This window comes from Glycine max, chromosome 14, assembly GCF_000004515.6.
Source record: "Glycine max cultivar Williams 82 chromosome 14, Glycine_max_v4.0, whole genome shotgun sequence".
NCBI classification, from domain to species: domain Eukaryota; kingdom Viridiplantae; phylum Streptophyta; class Magnoliopsida; order Fabales; family Fabaceae; genus Glycine; species Glycine max.
The window spans coordinates 4,547,796-4,567,130 of NC_038250.2; the positions used below are offsets into that span (position 1 = coordinate 4,547,796).

General features: G+C 30.4%; 3 protein-coding genes and 1 long non-coding RNA gene across 5 annotated transcripts; 2 read left to right on the plus strand and 2 right to left on the minus strand.

Annotated features, from left to right (window-relative positions):
* Window positions 1-49: 49 nt before the first annotated feature.
* LOC102660969 (RING-H2 finger protein ATL66) lies at window positions 50-862 on the plus strand. Its single transcript, XM_006595795.4, has one exon. It carries the CDS (start codon window positions 194-196, stop codon window positions 701-703), a length of 510 nt encoding a protein of 169 aa, XP_006595858.1. The 5' UTR covers window positions 50-193; the 3' UTR covers window positions 704-862.
* Window positions 863-5,359: 4,497 nt separating this feature from the next.
* Window positions 5,360-6,180, plus strand: LOC106796022 (uncharacterized). The gene is made up of 2 exons (XR_001384801.2): window positions 5,360-5,791; window positions 5,913-6,180. It is a non-coding gene; the product is annotated as an uncharacterized lncRNA (long non-coding RNA).
* A 2,405-nt stretch (window positions 6,181-8,585) lies between these two features.
* Window positions 8,586-10,051, minus strand: LOC102661292 (transcription factor MYB73). Of its 2 annotated transcripts, none has more exons than XM_006595796.4 (2): window positions 9,369-10,051; window positions 8,586-8,930 (listed from the first exon to the last, which is right to left on the minus strand). In XM_006595796.4, the coding sequence occupies exons 1-2, from the start codon at window positions 10,049-10,051 to the stop codon at window positions 8,927-8,929; spliced, it is 687 nt and encodes a 228-aa protein (XP_006595859.1). In that variant the 3' UTR covers window positions 8,586-8,926. The 2 variants fall into 2 exon arrangements, with proteins under 2 accessions (XP_006595859.1, XP_014622073.1); XM_014766587.3 differs by having other exon boundaries at window positions 8,587-8,930; window positions 9,399-10,051.
* Window positions 10,052-16,551: 6,500 nt separating this feature from the next.
* LOC100306102 (transcription factor bHLH51) lies at window positions 16,552-18,415 on the minus strand. The gene is made up of 2 exons (XM_003544024.5): window positions 17,861-18,415; window positions 16,552-17,166 (listed from the first exon to the last, which is right to left on the minus strand). Exons 1-2 carry the CDS (start codon window positions 18,170-18,172, stop codon window positions 16,684-16,686), a joined length of 795 nt encoding a protein of 264 aa, XP_003544072.2. The 5' UTR covers window positions 18,173-18,415; the 3' UTR covers window positions 16,552-16,683.
* Between the last annotated feature and the right edge of the window lie 920 nt (window positions 18,416-19,335).

Here is a 19,335-nt window from a genome sequence, read left to right on the forward strand (position 1 = left end):
AACCCCAAAGTGTCGTGTGCCCCACTGAGAGAGTATAAATAATGTTATTTGGATCCTAATTTCTATCCCTTCTCACAAAGCAGTCTGAGCCTGAGCAACATACAGAACCCACTCAAAAAGCTGTTCTGTGCCCATTGCAGCTTCACACCACATCACCGTGCGGCGATTCTAAACGCCGTCGTTTCGCTCCACGATGTCGATTCGTGACTCTGAATCACTGAATTGGCACTACGACACTGAACTCGACGACGAAACCCTCGAAATCCGCGGCCGCAAGCTCTTTTTCATCATCGTCCTCTTCTCCATCATTCTCCTCTTCACCGCGCTCTTCGTCTTCGCGCGCCGGATCTGCCGCCGCCGCCACCACCACCACAATGGCCTCCTCCTCCCCGATGCCGTCCCGCCGCCGCAGAACACCGGCCTCGATTCCGCCGCGATCAAGAGGCTACCGATCGTCCTCCACCCGCGGTGCAACCGCGTGGCGGAGGCGGAGTGCTGCATCTGCCTCGGCGCGTTCGCCGACGGAGAGAAGCTGAAGGTTCTTCCAGGGTGCGACCACAGCTTCCATTGCGAGTGCGTGGATAAGTGGCTCACGAATCACTCCAATTGCCCTCTCTGCAGAGCTTCGCTCAAGCTCGATTCTTCTTCCTTCCCCGCGATTTTGATCCAATCGCCACCCGTTAGAACTAGTCTTCCGGTCTGATCCCTTCTTTCTTTCTTTTTTTCAGTTTTCGATTTGTAACTTCAACAGTAAGTTAGTAATAGTAAATCCCTAATCCACTTGTTTTGGATTATTTGTCTTGAGTAATGTAAATTGTTGCAAGAACCAAGAAGGGAATCCCTAGAGATATTGATAGTTTAACAGCTTTTTTTCCATAAAGGGCATTGCTTTCAATTAATCTTATTTTTATGATAAACAACAAATATAAATAATTAATTCAAAGTTCATATTCCTAAACTATAACTCATTACTGACATGGTTTGATACGTTGGATAAGTAACTACTATATCTCTCACATATGTGGTCGGAGTTTTGAATTAAAGTCTCTCTAATGTGCATCGAATTATATTAGTTTGAATTTTCTTGCCTCTAGCAACATTAGGGTGGAAAAATCAAATTTTATTAGGTTTAAACTCAGTTTGAGTTCAATACGTTAAGCTTGAGTTTGACTCATTACTTGTCATAGACTTCTTCTAAAGACCTGGCTCGATTTACATAAAAGTCTTACTTGGTCTATGAGCCTGTCTAAAAGTCTGTAAATATTAACTAAAAAAAAACTTATAAAATTTCTTATAAGTAATGTAAAAATACAAAATCATATTGAATTCAAGTTGTTAAAACACAAAATATATCAAAAGAAAATGAATAAAAAAGAGCATAATATTAAAAAATATATGAATTAAAAATAATTTATACTAATATAATCAAATAAAAATATTTAAATTGTCTGAAAATGTCTTTACAAAACATTCTTTTCTTTGAAAGTATTAATCTGGTTGCATTATCCTTTTAACTTGAGTCTTTTTTTTTTAGAATTTTCCACATACAAGTGAACTTTCTAAGCACTTTATGTCACTTTATCCTGTCATTCATAATGTCATACAAATGATATAGATAATAGTTATTATTATTATTATTATTATTATTATTACTTAAATAAGTCGGCTTGTTAAGTTTAATAAGTTTTTTTTTTATAGTTTGACTTTGGCCTTTTTATCTAGAATTTTTTTAAAAAAAATTTGAACTTGACCTTTATAATAAACAAGCCGAACCTTAAATAAGTCGAGTCAAAGGTCCTTGACAAGCTACTCGGCTCATTTCGATCCCTAAGCAACATATCAACTTTTTATAATTTATTATATTCTCGATATTAATAACCATCTAAATGTAAATCTATTCATTAAAATCACCACCGCTTAATATCTAAATATATGAATTACTGAGATTGTCAATTTTTTAAATAGATCTTAATAATTAAAAAATTAGTCACTGACTTTGAATTATGAGATAAGTACCTAGGTTTACCCTCAAAAGTAGTTTTCTGATTCAGGTAAAGAGGCACTTAATTTTGAGAATAAGGAACATCAACGAAATTTTGTTTTATTTTAGTCTAAGTGGAATCAAAATAATTGAGTCTAATTTACCATTTATTCGCATTTGCCAAAGTTTAAATATTTATTCAGAATTAATTAAATATTGATAATAAGTTGGAAGATGCCAATTGCCAAAGCCAAAGAAAAAGGGTTACCCAAGAAATTCCTTCACATGTGACAAAGGTCCAAGACAGGGGTTTTTTAATTTTTTTTATTTTCTGATTGAGTTTTGTTCCCACGTTGGGTGATGGAAAAGTACAAGACCGGGGTTCAAAAAGGTTAGAATATAATTTCCTTGCACCCCTCATCTATGTAAGTCCTAAAATAATATTGCTCTGATATGTTTTGTTTATATTGTGCAACTAGATAATGGGGACCCCGAAACATGAAAAAGTACGACTATGCTACGACCCCTCATCCTTTTTTTCATTTGAGAACGTTATATTCTCTTATTTTATCCTCCTAAAAATCTTATTATTATCTCTTGTAATTCGTTGATCACTTTTAAATCTTTTTGAACCACCTCAATTTTCATTTGTAAGTCATGAAAGTTTTTTAATAAAATATCAATTTTTTTATAACTATTCATTTTTAAGATGGAGCAAAGATTCCGATTCTTTTTCTTCTTCAAAAACAGTGCTAATGAAAATATTTTCAAAGAGGATATCCCTTTTTTCTTCATAAATTTTTTGACGTTAGATATGATCTTTAGTGAGTTTTTTCTTCTTCAAAGTATTGAATGAGAAGTAAAAGTATTTAAATTTTCGAAATATAAAACACATTTAAAACTTGTTATAAAAAAATAATAGAGTAATTTGTAAGATGATAGAGTATGAAAATTTATAATTATTATTCTCATTTTCAATTAGTTCACTCCATTGTCGATCCATGTGACTTTATGTCAAGACTTTTGTTTTAATTTTTATATATGTTTTCTCTAATCCAAGTTGCCCACCATTTGGATTACGTTTACAATATAAAGCGTGTTTCATGCCAAGTTTGCAGTTTTCAATCGGAACTTGAAGTCTTTTTTATTTTTTTACTTTTGGGAAGTTAAAGTACAGAGATAAAATGTTTTAGGACATCAAACACAAAGAAGTAGTATATAATAAGTTTAATTTGAAGAAAAGTTCTATAAATAAAAAGGATAAAATTTAGTTTACTAAAATTTTAAAATTATGAAATCTTAATAGAAATAAAATAAAAATAGTTTAGGGACAATTTTTTCGCTCAAATTAGGAATGTTTCAAACTTTAAATGAAACTAGTTGTGGAATTTAAGGACTAACCAAAAGAACAACATTGTTGCTTCATCCGATAAGATTTCGCACGATAGATGAACCATGAGGATACATCTTTATGTCCTAATAAAATAAAAATAAAAACCTTAAATATATTTTAATTCTCTGCAAATATGGCTGTCAGATTTTACTCTTTGTAGATCTTTTTGTTACTTTTAAGTTCCTAACGAGGGGTGGAGGAGGAAAAAGAAAAATTTTAAAACTGATTGTTTAAACAAAATTTGTGATCTTGAGTTTGAGTCCGTCAGAATAAAAGATACTTGTGGTGTATAAAAAAAATCCTACTAAAAAATTGATTTTGTACATGTATTTGCTTAAACTGTAAAAAAATTGAGTCTTCAAGTTTTTTCTCGCTTACAATTTAGTCATTCTATCCTTATTTCATTCAATATTTAAGTCATTAACAAACTCATAATAAAAAGATATTTTTTGTTTTGTTTATTGTTATCATACAAATATTTATTTACTATAAGGATCGTCAGTATATACGATATTAATTCAATACAATTAGAGCGCCTTTAGTTGATACATTGTATTTGCTTAATTGTAATTGATTTCACGTTTAGTTTATCTCATCAACTAATTCCATTGAATAATGGATGAAATCAAAATGGAGAATAATGGATGAAGTCAAAATGGAGGACAAAATTTTAAATGAGAGAAAATTTGAGGGATGCGTTTGATTTTATTGAAACCTATGCCTAGAAACAAAAATTAAAAATTGATATACTAACACAACTAAAATGAAACAGTTCAACTTTTGCTATATATATATATATATATATATATATATATATATATATATATATATATATATATATATATAAGATCTTTGATACCAAATCTACATTGTTAATATAGATTAATTATACAATTTATAATACTTTAATAAATATGATAATTTAATATATTTTATGACTATCCGTTAATTAATTATAATCAATGAATTAGATTATTTGATTATTTTTTTGACTATTTATAAAAATTATTAACAAAATAATATTTTCTACAAATGTTTCATATAATAAAGTTTATAATTTTTCTACTTATGATATATATTTTTCACCGTTAATATAGTCTAAGAAAAAAAAATACTAAATTATGTTTTTACAATAATGTATAAAATAAAGAATATAATAATAAAATTTATAAATAAGTTTAAATTGTAATTACATTACACATTTATTTTTTCTATTTTATAATAAGTATATTTTTAATGAGTCATAATAAACTGTTATAATGAAAATAATAAATAGAGGCAAATAACTATATAATTAATTGCATAAAAAATTGTAAAAATGTATTATTGTTAACAAATTTGATAAATAAATAATTTAAAATTCAATTAAATTGAATAATCTAATTTATATTAATTAAAAATAAGTAATTGATTGTCATTAAATATATTAAATTTGTCATATTTATCAAGATATTATATACAAAAGATCAACATATACTAAGATTTAGTATAAATCTTTAAACTCACTTTAGATGTAAATCCTATCCCCCCCGTATATATATATATATATATATGCTTTGACTGGTGGTATAAAGTATAATGGATGGAGTTGATCAGTAAAAGGATGAATTATTTCATTGTTTAATTTGTAAAGTTAAGGATATACCACAATTAAAGAGGATGATGAATCACAATTCATTTCATTCTATTTACTTAATTCCATTTTTCCCATCTTCTCATTTTAAGGTCAACTTAATGAAGCAAAAAATTACTATCAATTATGAAAATACTATTTTGATATTACTAACTTCGCCGCCAATAAGCCTCTTTAATTTACTGTCTATTATTATTGGCACAGGCTCTTGCTTTGTTGTTGAAGTTCTTGCTTGTTCTACTTTATTAATTTCTACAAACATATCGTTCAAAAGTTGTGTGCCCTTCTTGACTTCTTGTTATATTCTCCCCCTTTGTGAATTTTGTACTCAATCTTACATCCCTAAAATATCTATCCAAAATACTGTACCACTACGCAAAGACAGCGACTACAACAACTTAAAATTTTGAATTTCATTTATTCGATAAACAGTCTATTTCAGTATAAACGTAAAAAAAAGAAAAAAAAACTTTTTTACTGGTCTAGAAGTAAACTAAAACTGTACCTGTATACATTTCACACGTGCTTCACTCCAAACAAAAACCTAACGGGCCGTTCTAATTGTTGAGGCTTTCCTAAGCCCATTGATTCGTTACTCGTGCATGCTGGGCCTTTGGGTTAGAGGCCGAAACTTCCTCATAATTTGCTAGGGTTTCTCGTAGGCTATAAATTGTTGCAACCTTCACAGTTCCTTTCTTCTGAATCGTCTTTTACTTCTCAGCAGCTTCGGCTAGGGTTCAGAAACGAAAAAGGGTTCGGTGTTCTGTTCGCGATGAGAGCCAAGGTGAGTTCAATTCTTCACTGTTGTTTCGCTCATTTCCTTTGCCTATTTATGTTTTTATTAAGCGTTGAGGTCTGATTGGGGCTTTTTGTTTTTGTTTTTTTTTTTTTTTTTTTTTTTGCAGTGGAAGAAGAAGCGTATGAGGAGGTTGAAGAGGAAGCGCCGAAAGATGAGACAGAGATCCAAGTAGTGCGTTAAACCTAGTTTGTTTCTGTTGCTTTTACAATTGCTTATGTTGTCGAATGGGACACCCAGTTGTTAGTGGCACTGGTTTCTCCTTTTTGATGTTTGATACATTTTGTTGGATTCAAGTAGTTTATGTTCGTCTTATGTTATTAGCTCAAAACAATGTTGTTACTGCTTTTGCGAATCAACATGATCTCCTATTTGCATCTCTGATTTTCTTAGGGTTATTATAATTTCACATTATATCTGCTTCAATTTTTTATGATCTAATTGATATTCTTAATTCCAATATCTTATCCCCCAATGTTAGATCTGAAGGCTTAATCCGTTCAATTGTTTTGTTGATAAGGAAAATTTCAATTGCTTAGGATGATTTGGATAGTATTTGTTTGACATTTTCTAAAAAATTGTTGCTGCATTGCCACTTGGAATCTTATCTCATAACTCCTAGTATTTGTTAAACACCATTTATGAAATATGATCGGGTACATGATATGCTGACCCATAAAAGCTTGTTGATTGATACATATCGTTGAGAAATTAGGAATTAAAGCCAGTGATGATTTCAGCTTTTTTTGTTGATTTGGAAGTCTATTTTAAAGAAAACATAAATTTAGTGTTCAACTAAATAATATAGCAATGCTCATCATTGCGAATTACAATATAGGATTCCAGTAGTGTCAGCGTTCCATTCGAAAATAAGATAAAGGTAAAAACTTTCTTTACTTTTTTAACCCTTATTATATCAACCTCCCTAATAAGAACTTGCGATTTGCATTTACACGTCAATTCTTATGATGTTTTTGGAATGTAAGGCTGAAATTCATATTATAATTACTAAGGCTTAATGGTAAAATCTATCACTTTACCACCTAGATTTATTTATATTTGTGAATTTTAACGTTTTTAATTTTGGCACATTTTACTTATTATGTTTTATTTTTGTGAAATTTACTGTCAAAAGTTTCCATTTTTTTGTCTTTTACCATTTTATTATATTGGTAACAAAACAGTGTGGTTTTGCAAAAAATGGTAACTTCAAATGCGCAAACACGCACATTATGTTTGTTCATAAGAAAAGTTGTAAATACTAAAAAAATAAATTTTTGCAATATTAAAAAAAACATCATGGAGTGTCATTGATGATAATGTTGATGAGAAATACAAAAATTTCATTCACATAGAAATTTGTAATTTAACTCACTTTTAATTTCTATTGTAACATTTTTTAGAAGGCAATATTTTTACCTTCGAACAAAGGTCACCTGAGTCAGAAATTGGGATGGTGTATTCCTTTGGTTCTTTTAAGTGTTTTATTTTTTGCGATTCTATTTCAAATCCTACTCCTTACTTTTCAATTTCCCCTTATTTCTAAACTCCATTATTGCACGCTTGTTAAATTATTGCTTTAACTTAAAAAAAAACCTTATTATTTTACCAACATTTAATAAGAAGTCTGGTTTGGTTTCTTAACCACAGCCCTCTTAGGCTCTTAATAACAGTCTCTTTAAGGAAAATAATTGCAAGTGAGAACAAGGTTATCCACAAAAACCCTAATTAATTTCTATTCATAATTCTAATTTCTAAATATTAAAGTAGAAATCAAATTTCTTTTCATTGGAGGGTTTATAAAGAATATAGTCAAAATTTCATGTGATTATTAACTAATGGTCTGTTTGGAGTCACAGAGAAAAATTAAGAAATGAAATTTAAAATTTGAATTGAAAGAAGAGTTGAAAAAATCATTTATTTATTTTTGTTTGTTGAAGTTAACTCTCTCTCTCTCTCTCACTCTTCTCTCTTTTTTATTCTCTCCAATCACCAAATGATGTAAGTCAATTGATTGAAAATGTTGTATGAATTATTATAAACTTTTGATATTTGTCTTCAATTTCTACATATTAAAAAAATTATCCCTAACTTAAAACAAAAATATACCATGTTCTGTATTGTTTTTTCGTTAATTTCTTTTGTTTCATCCAAATATACCATAAAGGATACAAGTCAATATAGGATATTATAATGCTGTCATCACTTAGTAAATTTAGGACCAGGATAAATTTGAGGCGAACCATGTGATGGTTATGCAAATCTTTAATTATGAGAAGCCTAACATTGATAATTATACGTTAATTCCATCTAAACAATGTTAACTCAGTAATGTTTAATGGACATTGGCATTTAAGCTTTAGTTAAAAATAAATTAAATTATAAGGTATTTATTAAAAAAAAAATTAAACTATAGGGAGTTACTATAAAATAATTTAATTTTTTCCTTTCCCAATAAAACATAGAGTAAGAAGACGAACTCTCTGTAAATATATGAATAATATTTAATATATTTAAAAAGTGATCTCTGTTTCTTATAATTAAAAAGAAAGAAAAAAACCTCTCATTTTATTCCTATAATATGAATTGATGAAACTCATGAAAGAAGAATTCTAACAATACTCTTTGATATTTTTAATGTTTATTAGGTAAAATACTTATGAATCATTACTCTATTATATCACTTACGCGAAATGATCTATTTAACTTTTTATTTTATTTTATTTTCATTTTGTTCTTTTATTTTTTAAAATTTTATTTTAATATTGTATCTTTGTTAAATAATTCAAACTTTAAAATAATCCTTATACATATCATTAATAAAATAAAGATACTAACGACTAAAAATTATAATAAAATATAAGTTTTTTTTTCCTGTTCTTGGTCTCTCTTCAATCCTCCCTTGGCTCCATCTTCATTTCGTCTTATGCCACTACATTGTGTAGCTCATCCGTGCTTTGCTTTTGCCACTACCATGGTGTCGCTCACTGTGACCTCAAGGTCTTCGACTTGGGCCTCTCCGCCCTCCAACATGTGTCGCTGTATCTCCTACCTTTCAAATCCACACGGGCTAGGAAGGTGGCTTGTGGTGGTTGGTGGTTGTTGTCGACGAGGTTGTCACAGTCATCTTTTGTGAAGGAAGAAGAGGATATTTAAAAGACATATTTTGTTACAGTTTTTAACTTGTACGATATTTTGAGATTATTAATTTCCAATGAATGGAATAATCAGATTGAACCATTTTTAAAAAAAATAAAAGATTAAATATATCATTTTTCACCTATCACTTTATTACATGTATTTTCTCCATGTATCTATATTCTTTTTCTTCCTTTTTATCTCCCTTTCCTCTCAAAATCCATCTCAAATTGGTACGAATGTTTATATTTTTGCATCGTATAATCCTCTTTTGAGATGTTTCAGAAAATTTCACATTGTACTGACTAATTATTCATCAACCTAATCTTAAACCGCCGAATAAATTGAATGTTACTAAGGAATTATTAAGACTGTGATCATAGGAAGAAGTAACTCCAAAAACTGTCAGAAAAATAGAATCATTTACTTTGGAAGCGTCGGAGAAAGAAGATCTAACCCAGGCTCAAGGGAGCAATTGCGCAAAGTCTCCATGTAATTCCTAACTTCTTCCGCTATCATCCGCTGCATCATCTGCATAAAGTAATTCTGATCCGAAACCTTTTGATTAGCAAACTCTTCTTTCTCCTCCTCCTCTTCTTCTTCCTCTGATTTTTCCCCAGGAGGGAAAAGGCTCAACGACGTCGTAACGGGACTCTCTTCCTCATTTTCCTTTTCAATGCACTGCTTTTTTAGAGGGTGAAGCGTGTCAAACAAGGATGAGGGTCGTTTGGCCGGCGGAGACGCCGACGAGGAGGAGGATTGCTCCGCCGTGCGACGGCGGCGGAGGGTGGAGTTCCAGTGATTCTTGATGGCGTTGTCGGTGCGGCCGGGAAGGAGGCGTGAGATGGTGGCCCACTTGTTTCCGTGAATGGCGTGCGCCTTAATGATCATCTTGTCTTCCGCCGGAGTGAACGGACGGTGTTGCACTTCCGGACTCAGCTGGTTGCACCACCGCAGACGACACGACTTGCCGGAGCGGCCGGGAATGCCGGCGCTTATGACGGACCAGTTGCGTGCCCCGTGCTCATTCACCAGTTTCAGCAACGTCGCATCCTCCTGAGGACTCCAAGAACCCTTCACGCGATTGTCGCCGCCGGTCATCGTCGTCATCGCCTTTCACCTGTTCGAGAAAATGCCAGAGAAAAGACACAAAGGTTGGTGCCTGTTAAATATATGTTTTTGTGCGATCTGTTTTCTTGTTTAGATCATAAATGAATGAAAAAATGATTTAGTTGGCACGAACCTTAAAACTTAAAAGTATAACCGGCTTTTGAACTTAACAAATGCAGGAAGGTTTCTGGTTCCAATCTGTTCCACAACCTCTTGGTGTGTGGGTGTTTTTGGTTTGGACTTAGGTTTCTCTGAGAGAATTGAGGGTTTATGAAGAGAGTGGGTGATGAGAAAAGATTAATTAATAATGGAGGAAGTTATAACTTCCTCTTTTAAATAACGCCTTTTCCTAGAAACTCTAGCAAGGAAGGTGGTTTGTTTGATGGTGTTCCTGTTATGATTCTTTCGTCATTATTTTATAACGTCTCACGGTTTGTTTCATTAATTTAAAATGTGTGTTGTTTTTAACTGTAGTTGGATAGAGATGATGATTTCCAAGAGTGTGGCAGTTAGGATGGAGTACTCATTCTATAAATGTAATTTTTGACTTTCTATTTATTTGTTTTATAACGGGAATTAATTGTTATTTATTATCATAATCTTGACGTAGTCAGGGAGACCAACTAAACTGATGGGAAGTCAAAATGAACATGAAGGTGTAACTGCCATCGGTTATAATATATTTAAGAGTGGTTATATGTAGTTGGACCATATGGCATGGGACTGGGAGAGAGGGAATTAGATGAGTAAATGAGAGGAGCAAAGTGGGGGGTTTTGCAACTGTAAGTTGTTGGTGCAGTTAGACATGCATATGGTACATGCTCCAGTTTGAAAGAGTTTTCAAACTTTAAATTACTCGATTCAATTCTTCACCAACGTCAATAATTGGTTGTCCTCTTATACTGGTTAAAAATAAATTTAATTAGAACTGATCGAAGTTTATTATACATCTATTTGGTTACCAATTGTCATATATGATAACAAAGGATGCTATATAAAGGTTATTATATGTTAAAGACTTTATTATTATCTATTATTTTTATTTATTTATCTATGTTTTTCTTTCTTTTTCTCTTTGGGTGTCAATTAACAATGAGATAGTTTTTTTTTATAATATGATTATGGACTTTTGTAAGAATTATTTTAAAAGTTATATTTATATAGTTTCTAATAATTTTTTACACTAATAATATATAAAAATTAACTAAACTCGCTAAAAATTCTATGAGAAGGAAAGATTTCTCATTCTAAGCTCCAAAGATGTCGTGAACCTTACGAACAATTTCCATATATTGTTTTTTTTTTTTTATCATTGTGACAATGACTAAACCCATTTATGCGCGCTAAGTTCCAGGTCCAACATGCTAAGAGCGGCTATATATATTTACCATAAGCGTGAGGCCGTTGTAACAACCTACATTTTCATCATGTTTTTTGTCTTTCTTATGATATTTTAACGAATAAATTATTACATAAAGATGCACTATGTATCTATATGAAAGTTGAGGAGTTTCCTTTAGTGGAGGAAAGAGGATAACAACTTTCCGAATACTAACTTAAGGTGTCCTTTTTGGTATTGGACAAAGCTTATCACTTCCTATATCTCTAAGAAGTGATAGACACCTCTTGGAAGGGTAAAGAAGTCCGGGATCATGACATAGACAAGAAGAACTCTCCTTGAAGAATTAATCAGTTCAATATTTTGTTGCAAGACAAAAGAAGAAAAGATAAATGTTGTGCAAAGCTTAAGCAAAAGTTTCAGTTAAACTACTCTTCCGAAACTTGCATATAAAAGTAAATAAATGAAATTGTTTATTGTACTTAAATATAAATAAATTTGATTAATTTTATGTTATTTCCTAAAATATTATTCTTTCGTCTAATTCTTTTTCTATCTTGAATGACTCTTTTATTTATGATAATAAGTTTCAAATGAAAGATATTTTAAAAGAAAAGAAAATTATTTTTTTTACTTTTTCACGTAAGATTAAATGATGGTAGGAGATGTGGAGTGGACTTGAGAATAGATATGTTTTGTTTACCTTCATAGGCTAGTTTTTTCTAAAAGATAATTTATTCTTTGGTACAGAGACTCCTTTGTCATGTATATGATAGCATTACTTGAAAATAATGCATGGTTTATCTCATGGAATTCAAGATAATGATATATGATAGTTTATTCATTCTTTGATATCATACCCCCTTGGTCTGTCTTCTCTGAAGTTTGTTTTCATGAACCCTTAAATTCACCTTCTTGCCCAGTTTCTTTATTGTCATTGTTTTCTTAAATGACTCTGTCCCACTCTCTTATCCCTTATCTATAAGGGACACCTCTAGACTTAACATAAGGCTTTACATCCTTTTTTACCTCCTTATATCATATATCTTTTTTAGCATTTCTTAGTTAGGATTTAGGAGTATCATCCATTTCCTTCCTCAACTAAATAGTGTCCTCCCCTTGATTGAGAAATCTATCCTTGTATTTCATGAGCTTTTTTCTCCCCTTCCTCATTGGGTACCACCTCCATGATATTTTGAAATAATATATGGATCTATTTTAAATTAATTAATTATAAACCTTTTACTGGAATTGATTTTAATTTTCAGTATGAATTGATTGAATAACTTACTGAAAATTAATACTTTTGACTTTAATATAAATAAAAGAAATGTGTATTCGTTCTAAAAAAAACTGTATAGAGTTTATTTTGATCAATAATTTGCTAGCTCGACCATAGAATATTCACCTATTAGCTTTATATGATTATGAAGTGTTGGAAGCTTTTGTGACATGGCAATGGTATCACTCATAAAAGACCAATTCAAGTCATCATGTGTAGTTCATCATCTAAAAAGTTAAGTAGAATTGTCTTTCGTCACATTTTGTCACACAAATTGAGTGCATTATTATAAATTTGAGCTTACATGGTGCCTGCTTCACCGTTTAGTGCTTTTTTCTTCTTCTAAACCATTAGTTATTTTCAAATTTTCTTTTATATTTTTTTCTTCTTAAAATCTCAACCTTTTCATGTTAATTACTTTTAGAATTTTTTTTTATAAAAATTCCCTTTTTCTTCTCAAAATTATAAATGTTTATACTCAGATTATTTTTTATTTAATTTTTAAAATATCTATCTTAATCTCTCTAAATCTAAACTTCTTATATATTTTTTACTTATTTATTTAAATTAATTACACACATTTTTCTTTAAATTTGAACTTTTTTTTTGTTATATTAGAATCCTATGCATATTGTTCAAATTTCCTACTATTAGCTAGTACTATGAGTTTAACTTTTTTTTTCAATTACCTAAAATATATTCGTGCAATATTCAAGATAATTACTAATAAAGTGGATTTTCATATAACGAAGACCAGTCTAAGTCAAAAATTCATTTTTTTAAGTATCCTAATTGAGTAATTTGTCTCTAAATAGTCCCTACATTGTTCAGAAAGCCCCAAAAAGCTTTTCAAATTGTGATCATATTAGGTGATGATAGCCTTTAGAATGTGTTTGGTTTTGAGAAAAAAAGTAAAATGAAAGAAAGTGAAAATAAATAAATGAAAAGAGAGAAAAAATTGAAAGTAAGATATTTTTTTTAGGTTTTTGGCAGGAGAAAAAAATTGAAAAAAAGAAGGTAAAACTTTTCTTTCATTTTGTATGGTTACGTAGAAAGTGAAAAGAAAGAAAATAGACATGAATATGAAAAACATAAATATCCTTAATTAAGGAATTATAAGTATGGATTTTAAATTAATTATTACAAAAACAAATTATATTATATATCTATAATAATTTGTGATTAAATGAAAATATAAAATCTCTTTATAATATTAATATATTTAAATTAAATATTTTTTTATACAAGAGTAATTTTATATTTTTGTCTTACAAAATAAAAAAACACCAAAAAAAACAAAATAAATGATAAACGAATAACATATCCAATGCTACAAATTAATATACAAGACCATGCAGCAAGAATGAAAAATTATTGCAATAAGGTGACATTTGATTTGAATGTTTTTTTTAAGAAAACAAAAAATAAGAGTGAAAATATGTTTGTTTAAAATTTTGAAAACATTTTTTCTAAAAATATTTTTAAAAACAAGCCCAAAAAATAAATCAACTTTTCATTCTTTTTTGAAAAAAAAATGAAAATGTAATACTTTAACATAATTCCTTATACATGTTTTTTAACTCTTAACAAGGATGATCACCTTTTTTTAGGTGGAACTCAGTCTTTTATGTTCGCCTTTTGCATTTAATAAGGATAAAATATTAATATATTTAGTCCAAAATGTTCTTATTTAATGTAAGGTGTAATATGAAATGCCTTTTAAATATGTTCTAAGTATAAATTTTCTCATCAGAATCTAATATAGTAATTTTAAATATAGGGAGATATATGTGAAAAAAATAATTTGAGAATTAAAATTTGTAAAACAGTTATAGGTTTATGGTAGACACTACGTGTATATATGTTTTATACTTACTGGAAATAATTATGTTGAAACCAAATAAAATATACTATAAAAAATATTACTTTTGTAATAAAAAGAGAAAGCTAGAACAATAATAAAGTTGGGTCGAAAGAAGTATTGCTCTATACAATGTCGAGCCATACACTTGTGTGCGTGTGCTTACTTATATATTCTTTGTATATGTTCTCATTAATCACCAGTTTTGGAGAATTAGTATGACATAGTTGATTCGATATATTGAAATTGATTTCATATTATTATTATTTTCTTTAATTTACATAATCTCTCATATGACCAAAACAAGTTAACACATCCTTGTTCCTAGTATACTTTTCAATAATATTTATAAAAAAAAAAAAGTGCTTTTAGATTGGAAAATAGGTACATGTTCCAAAGAATACGGGCAATTTGAATATTTGATATAGAAAGAGATTCAACAAATTCAACCGTACCTGACTACAACCAAGGAGTAGTTAGTTAGAATTGTGGCAATTCAGAAGAAGTCTATTTTGGTGGGATCGGGAGAAGTGCTCAACAGTAATTGAATACACAAGTGATGTTAATAAAGAATTGATGTATAAAGGAAAGGAGAAGGAAGTTGAGGATGGAGATTCAATTCAGTGAATGAAAGGCTTGGACAAAAAGAGAAAAAATTCAGGAGAAAAAAAAAACAATTCTAAAAAATAACACAATTCTAAAGACAAAAAGAGAAAAAAACACATTGCAACAGGCGATTACCTTTTTTCCCGTATAAATCATTTTCAAAAGAACATTTTATAAAATGTTCCTTTTGTTGCATAGTAACGGAATGACTAAATTACTTATTTCGTCTCCTTATAGTCTTATGATTCTAGTCTGTAGTCTTATGATTCGTACATTTTAGTCTATATAGTTTAAAAGTGATATTTTTAATTTAATTCTTATTTAGTCCGTATAATCTGAAAGAGATTTTTTTAGTCTTTATTTTAATTACCTTTTAGTCTTTATTATAAAAATATATATAAAAATAATTAATTACAAATTAATTATAAATTATTAACTATTTTTTATTATAAATTATTTATTAATATCTTTGTAATTAATTGTAATTAATAATATTATTCATATTTTGATTAAATTAAAATATAAAGTATAAGAATTAAAAAAAAATTAAAATATAAAATATAAGGACTAAAAACACCACAATTAAATTATAGGAACAAAAAAAAATTAAACCTAATCTAATTATGGCCTTGGTTCTTATTTACAATGGTATCACTGGTTGTTGCATCTCATAAATCATCTGCTGCTTCTGCGTATAAATAACCAGAGAATATTGGGCCCCACACAGGAACAACTTGTTGCACTACAATGAAGATTACTCGACTAGACGTGTCAATATTTTCCAACACCATAAATCATTTCTAAAAGTCACATAGTATGGTTTAAGAATAAAGTATCTACCAAAAAAAAATAAGAATAAAGTATTGTTGTAAATCTCACGTTCACTAATTAAATAATTAAAGTAGTACGTATAAGTGAAGAATAATTTTCGGTTACTTAAGTAATATTATTTTAAGTTGAGTTAAGTCATAACATAAATTTTAAGATAATATTAAAGTTTATTCTAATAATTAATATTTAATTTACTGGGTCACCATAATTTAATCCTGTGGGAGGATATAGTGTGTTTGAGAAATAGTTAGAATTTGACGGACTTTCTAATAAAAGTTAGAGCATAGTTACTCTAATATTTTTGCTTTGAAAAGTGTATTTTTCCGCTGTTTCAATGTGTATATCAATGTAATTGTTTATTGTTCATGATTCTTCCTTTTCCAATTATCCTTCTAATTGGATAAAATCCAAACGAAGAAAGTTACCAAGATTTTGTCTTAATCCCCCTCCTTTTTCTTGCATAAATTGGTAATTAAGCTCATGTTTCTATTTTGGAAGTAACATAAGAATTGGTCTTTGAATATGCTTAACCGACTACTTTTTAATTTCAGCGTAACCTACCATAATTGGAGGCACAAAACTAACACTTAAGCTTTCCTTAGTTTTATATCTGACCGGTAAACAAATGTTGAAAAATGAAACCAATAATTTGAGCTACTGACACGACCCCTCTAAGAATTAAAAACAAAAATGAAAAAGAAAATTGCAATGAATTATTGTACGTAATGAGAAGGCAAGAAGAACCTCTGCCTCTTACTTCTAGTGGGACAATTTGTTGCCACGGATAACGAAGCAATTTTGTTCACAGCAGATTTAAGTGATTGTTTGAGAGTGCTAAGGCAAACACTATTATTCTCTTCACTATCCTTTGAGCAAAGAACCAATATGCTTTTGATTCTGCCACCAACACTGGCTATGTCAGCTTTAACTGCTGTAAGTCTCAACCCTTTGAGGACTTGGATGAGCTCAGGGAACAGTTCTGGTCGATCATCACAGCAAACAGAAGCTTTGATTATGATGTTTTCCTTTAATATGTTCACTTTTTTTGTGTAGCTTTCATCTTGAGCTTGGTGGTAGTCAATTGTTACTTCATCAGTTTCAGTTGGAACAGTAATGGCTTTGCTGACATCCATGGCTTTTCGCTTTAGATCTTTCACATGGTCTACCACACTCCCTAGTAATGTTGCTTTGTCCATCTGCAGCCACATAAATTTACCTCTTATAGTTTCTTTCTCTATTAAAGATAGGGGAGTTAGTGGAACTGAAATATATGGCCTATCATACAACCTATCGTAAAGCTATTCATGCTATAATTCTTTTTTCTCATAGCTTCTTTTTTTTTTTTTTACTAAAGATGGGCAAGTTAGTGGAATTGAAATCTATATGGCCTATCATACAACCTAGTAAAGCTATTCATGGAATTGAAAGGGACTGTGCTATCTATCATGAAAAAAGAAACATTGAAATGCCACAAATTTACACTGGATCAAATCTTATTTTCTGTTTTTAACCCAAGGTATCTATGGTTGAGAGTCAGAAATTAATCCCTCGAAATATTAAAATGCATTTAAGGAATTAGTTTCTCCAAGTCCTACCAAATGTTATTCTATATGCGTGGACATGAGGATCAAACCTCTAATCACATTGATCGCATGCTAAAGTAACGCCAATTTTTATCAATCATATCATATTAAATTATTACATCGAATCTAATTTAATTTACCTTAATGATACCCTATACATCATAGAATAGGTAACTCACCAATTCCACTTTTTTGCTTCTTGTCTAAAACAGTATGCAAGATTTTAAAAATAGTATATTTGATAGGAGTAACTATGCTACTTATTAAAAGAAACACATCATGATTTTTATTTTATTTTTCCTATTACCTTATCAGACATGGGAATGAGTTTTCTGAGAGTTGCAAGCTGTGCATTAATCCTGTCCCTGCGCCTTTTCTCTGCTTGGCTGTGGCTCTTGGAAGCACTTGCAGCTCTATCTTCTGCTGCAATGGGGGCAGGCCACGAAGGGAACTCACCAAATTGAAGAGAGGCTGCTGCTGCACGGTCAGAAGTTGAAGTAGCAACAAGAGGGAGTGTTTGTTGTGTTGTTGTTGGGACTGAAAAAGGAGATAATTGATCACTGTTTGGTGCAGAGTTGAATTGAGCCAGAGGCCAGCCAGAATAGTAGTAACTTTCCATATGCACACACAACACAAATTACAAACCATTCTAATGCTTGGGCCTTGCTTTGTGAGCTTTTTATTTCCCATTTCATGGACACTGTTTGCTTAATGGGCGATCTTCTTATCTTTTAAGGTGATTGGTGTGATATGCAATGACCTTTAATGGGGTCAGATGAAAATCATTTTTGGCTGTATCCTCCGGTCACTTCACCAAGAATTTTTTTTTTTTTTTTTTTGCCTCCCTAATAAATCTCACTAGACTTTGTAAAGAATCTCTCAAGTTTAAGAAGGAGAAAAAGGAAGAGCCAAAATAAAAAGCAAGAGGGTGTGGCCTGGCCCAACAAACAGGCTTATCTTAATGAGTATCCGTGCTGACTAAGAATTTGAACCATAAATGAAATAGTATCTTGCAAATGGACTTGGGAACAACTGTGTGGAACTTTGGAATCGCTTGACCTATTAACAGCAATTGATGTAGTGGATGCACGAACAGTATCTTATTCTTCTATATGTGTGTATAGTCATAAAGTTTTTTGTCTGCTCTGATGGCAATCATAACCATTTGGGCTCACCATGTGGATTATAGTCTAGATCTAGTAGTACTTATCTTGAAATTTAACTTCATAAGATTAAACATATAGTTTTAAAAAATGGTTTGAGATCGCGATTTTAACCTCTGGTTTTGAATTGACGACAATTGTATCGTGGCCGCAATTGTCGTTGCATTTGTCTGTAACTTTCCATAATGTCAAAGATTGTGACCCACAAGTCGACTGCCATTTAAAACTTACATGTACCTTTGCAGTTAAAAATAAAAATGCTCCTATATTTTAAAGCCTTAACTTAGGATATGGGCTACAGGTGAAATACATTCAAAGATATACTTTATCACATTGAACTTCAATATGCTTAAGTTTCACCACATAAGTTGCTGTACTATTATATACTGTCCCAACCGAGGTTTTAGTCTTTGCCATGATGAGGAAGATGAAAAAGGTGACTGAAAGAGAACATTTGTACACAAAAAAATGAACGCAAGATTTGCTCGTACAATTAGACAAATGCCTGATGTAACAACAGTGATAAACGGATTGTCCATTAAGTTTAAGACAACTTATGTTGTGGACCTATTTTGCCAATCTCTATTATTTTGTGATTAAAAAGTAATAGAGAAGGTAG

What these genes read in the sequence shown, in the direction of transcription:
- LOC102660969 (XM_006595795.4), top strand. Translation starts at nt 194, where the DNA reads ATGTCGATTCGTGACTCTGAATCACTGAATTGGCACTACGACACTGAA.
- LOC102661292 (XM_006595796.4), bottom strand. Translation starts at nt 10,051, where the DNA reads ATGACGACGATGACCGGCGGCGACAATCGCGTGAAGGGTTCTTGGAGT.
- LOC100306102 (XM_003544024.5), bottom strand. Translation starts at nt 18,172, where the DNA reads ATGGAAAGTTACTACTATTCTGGCTGGCCTCTGGCTCAATTCAACTCT. An exon ending in TCATTCCCATGTCTGATAAG is followed by an intron (nt 17,167 to 17,860) that starts GTAATAGGAAAA and finishes ATGTGGCTGCAG; the next exon opens with ATGGACAAAGCAACATTACT.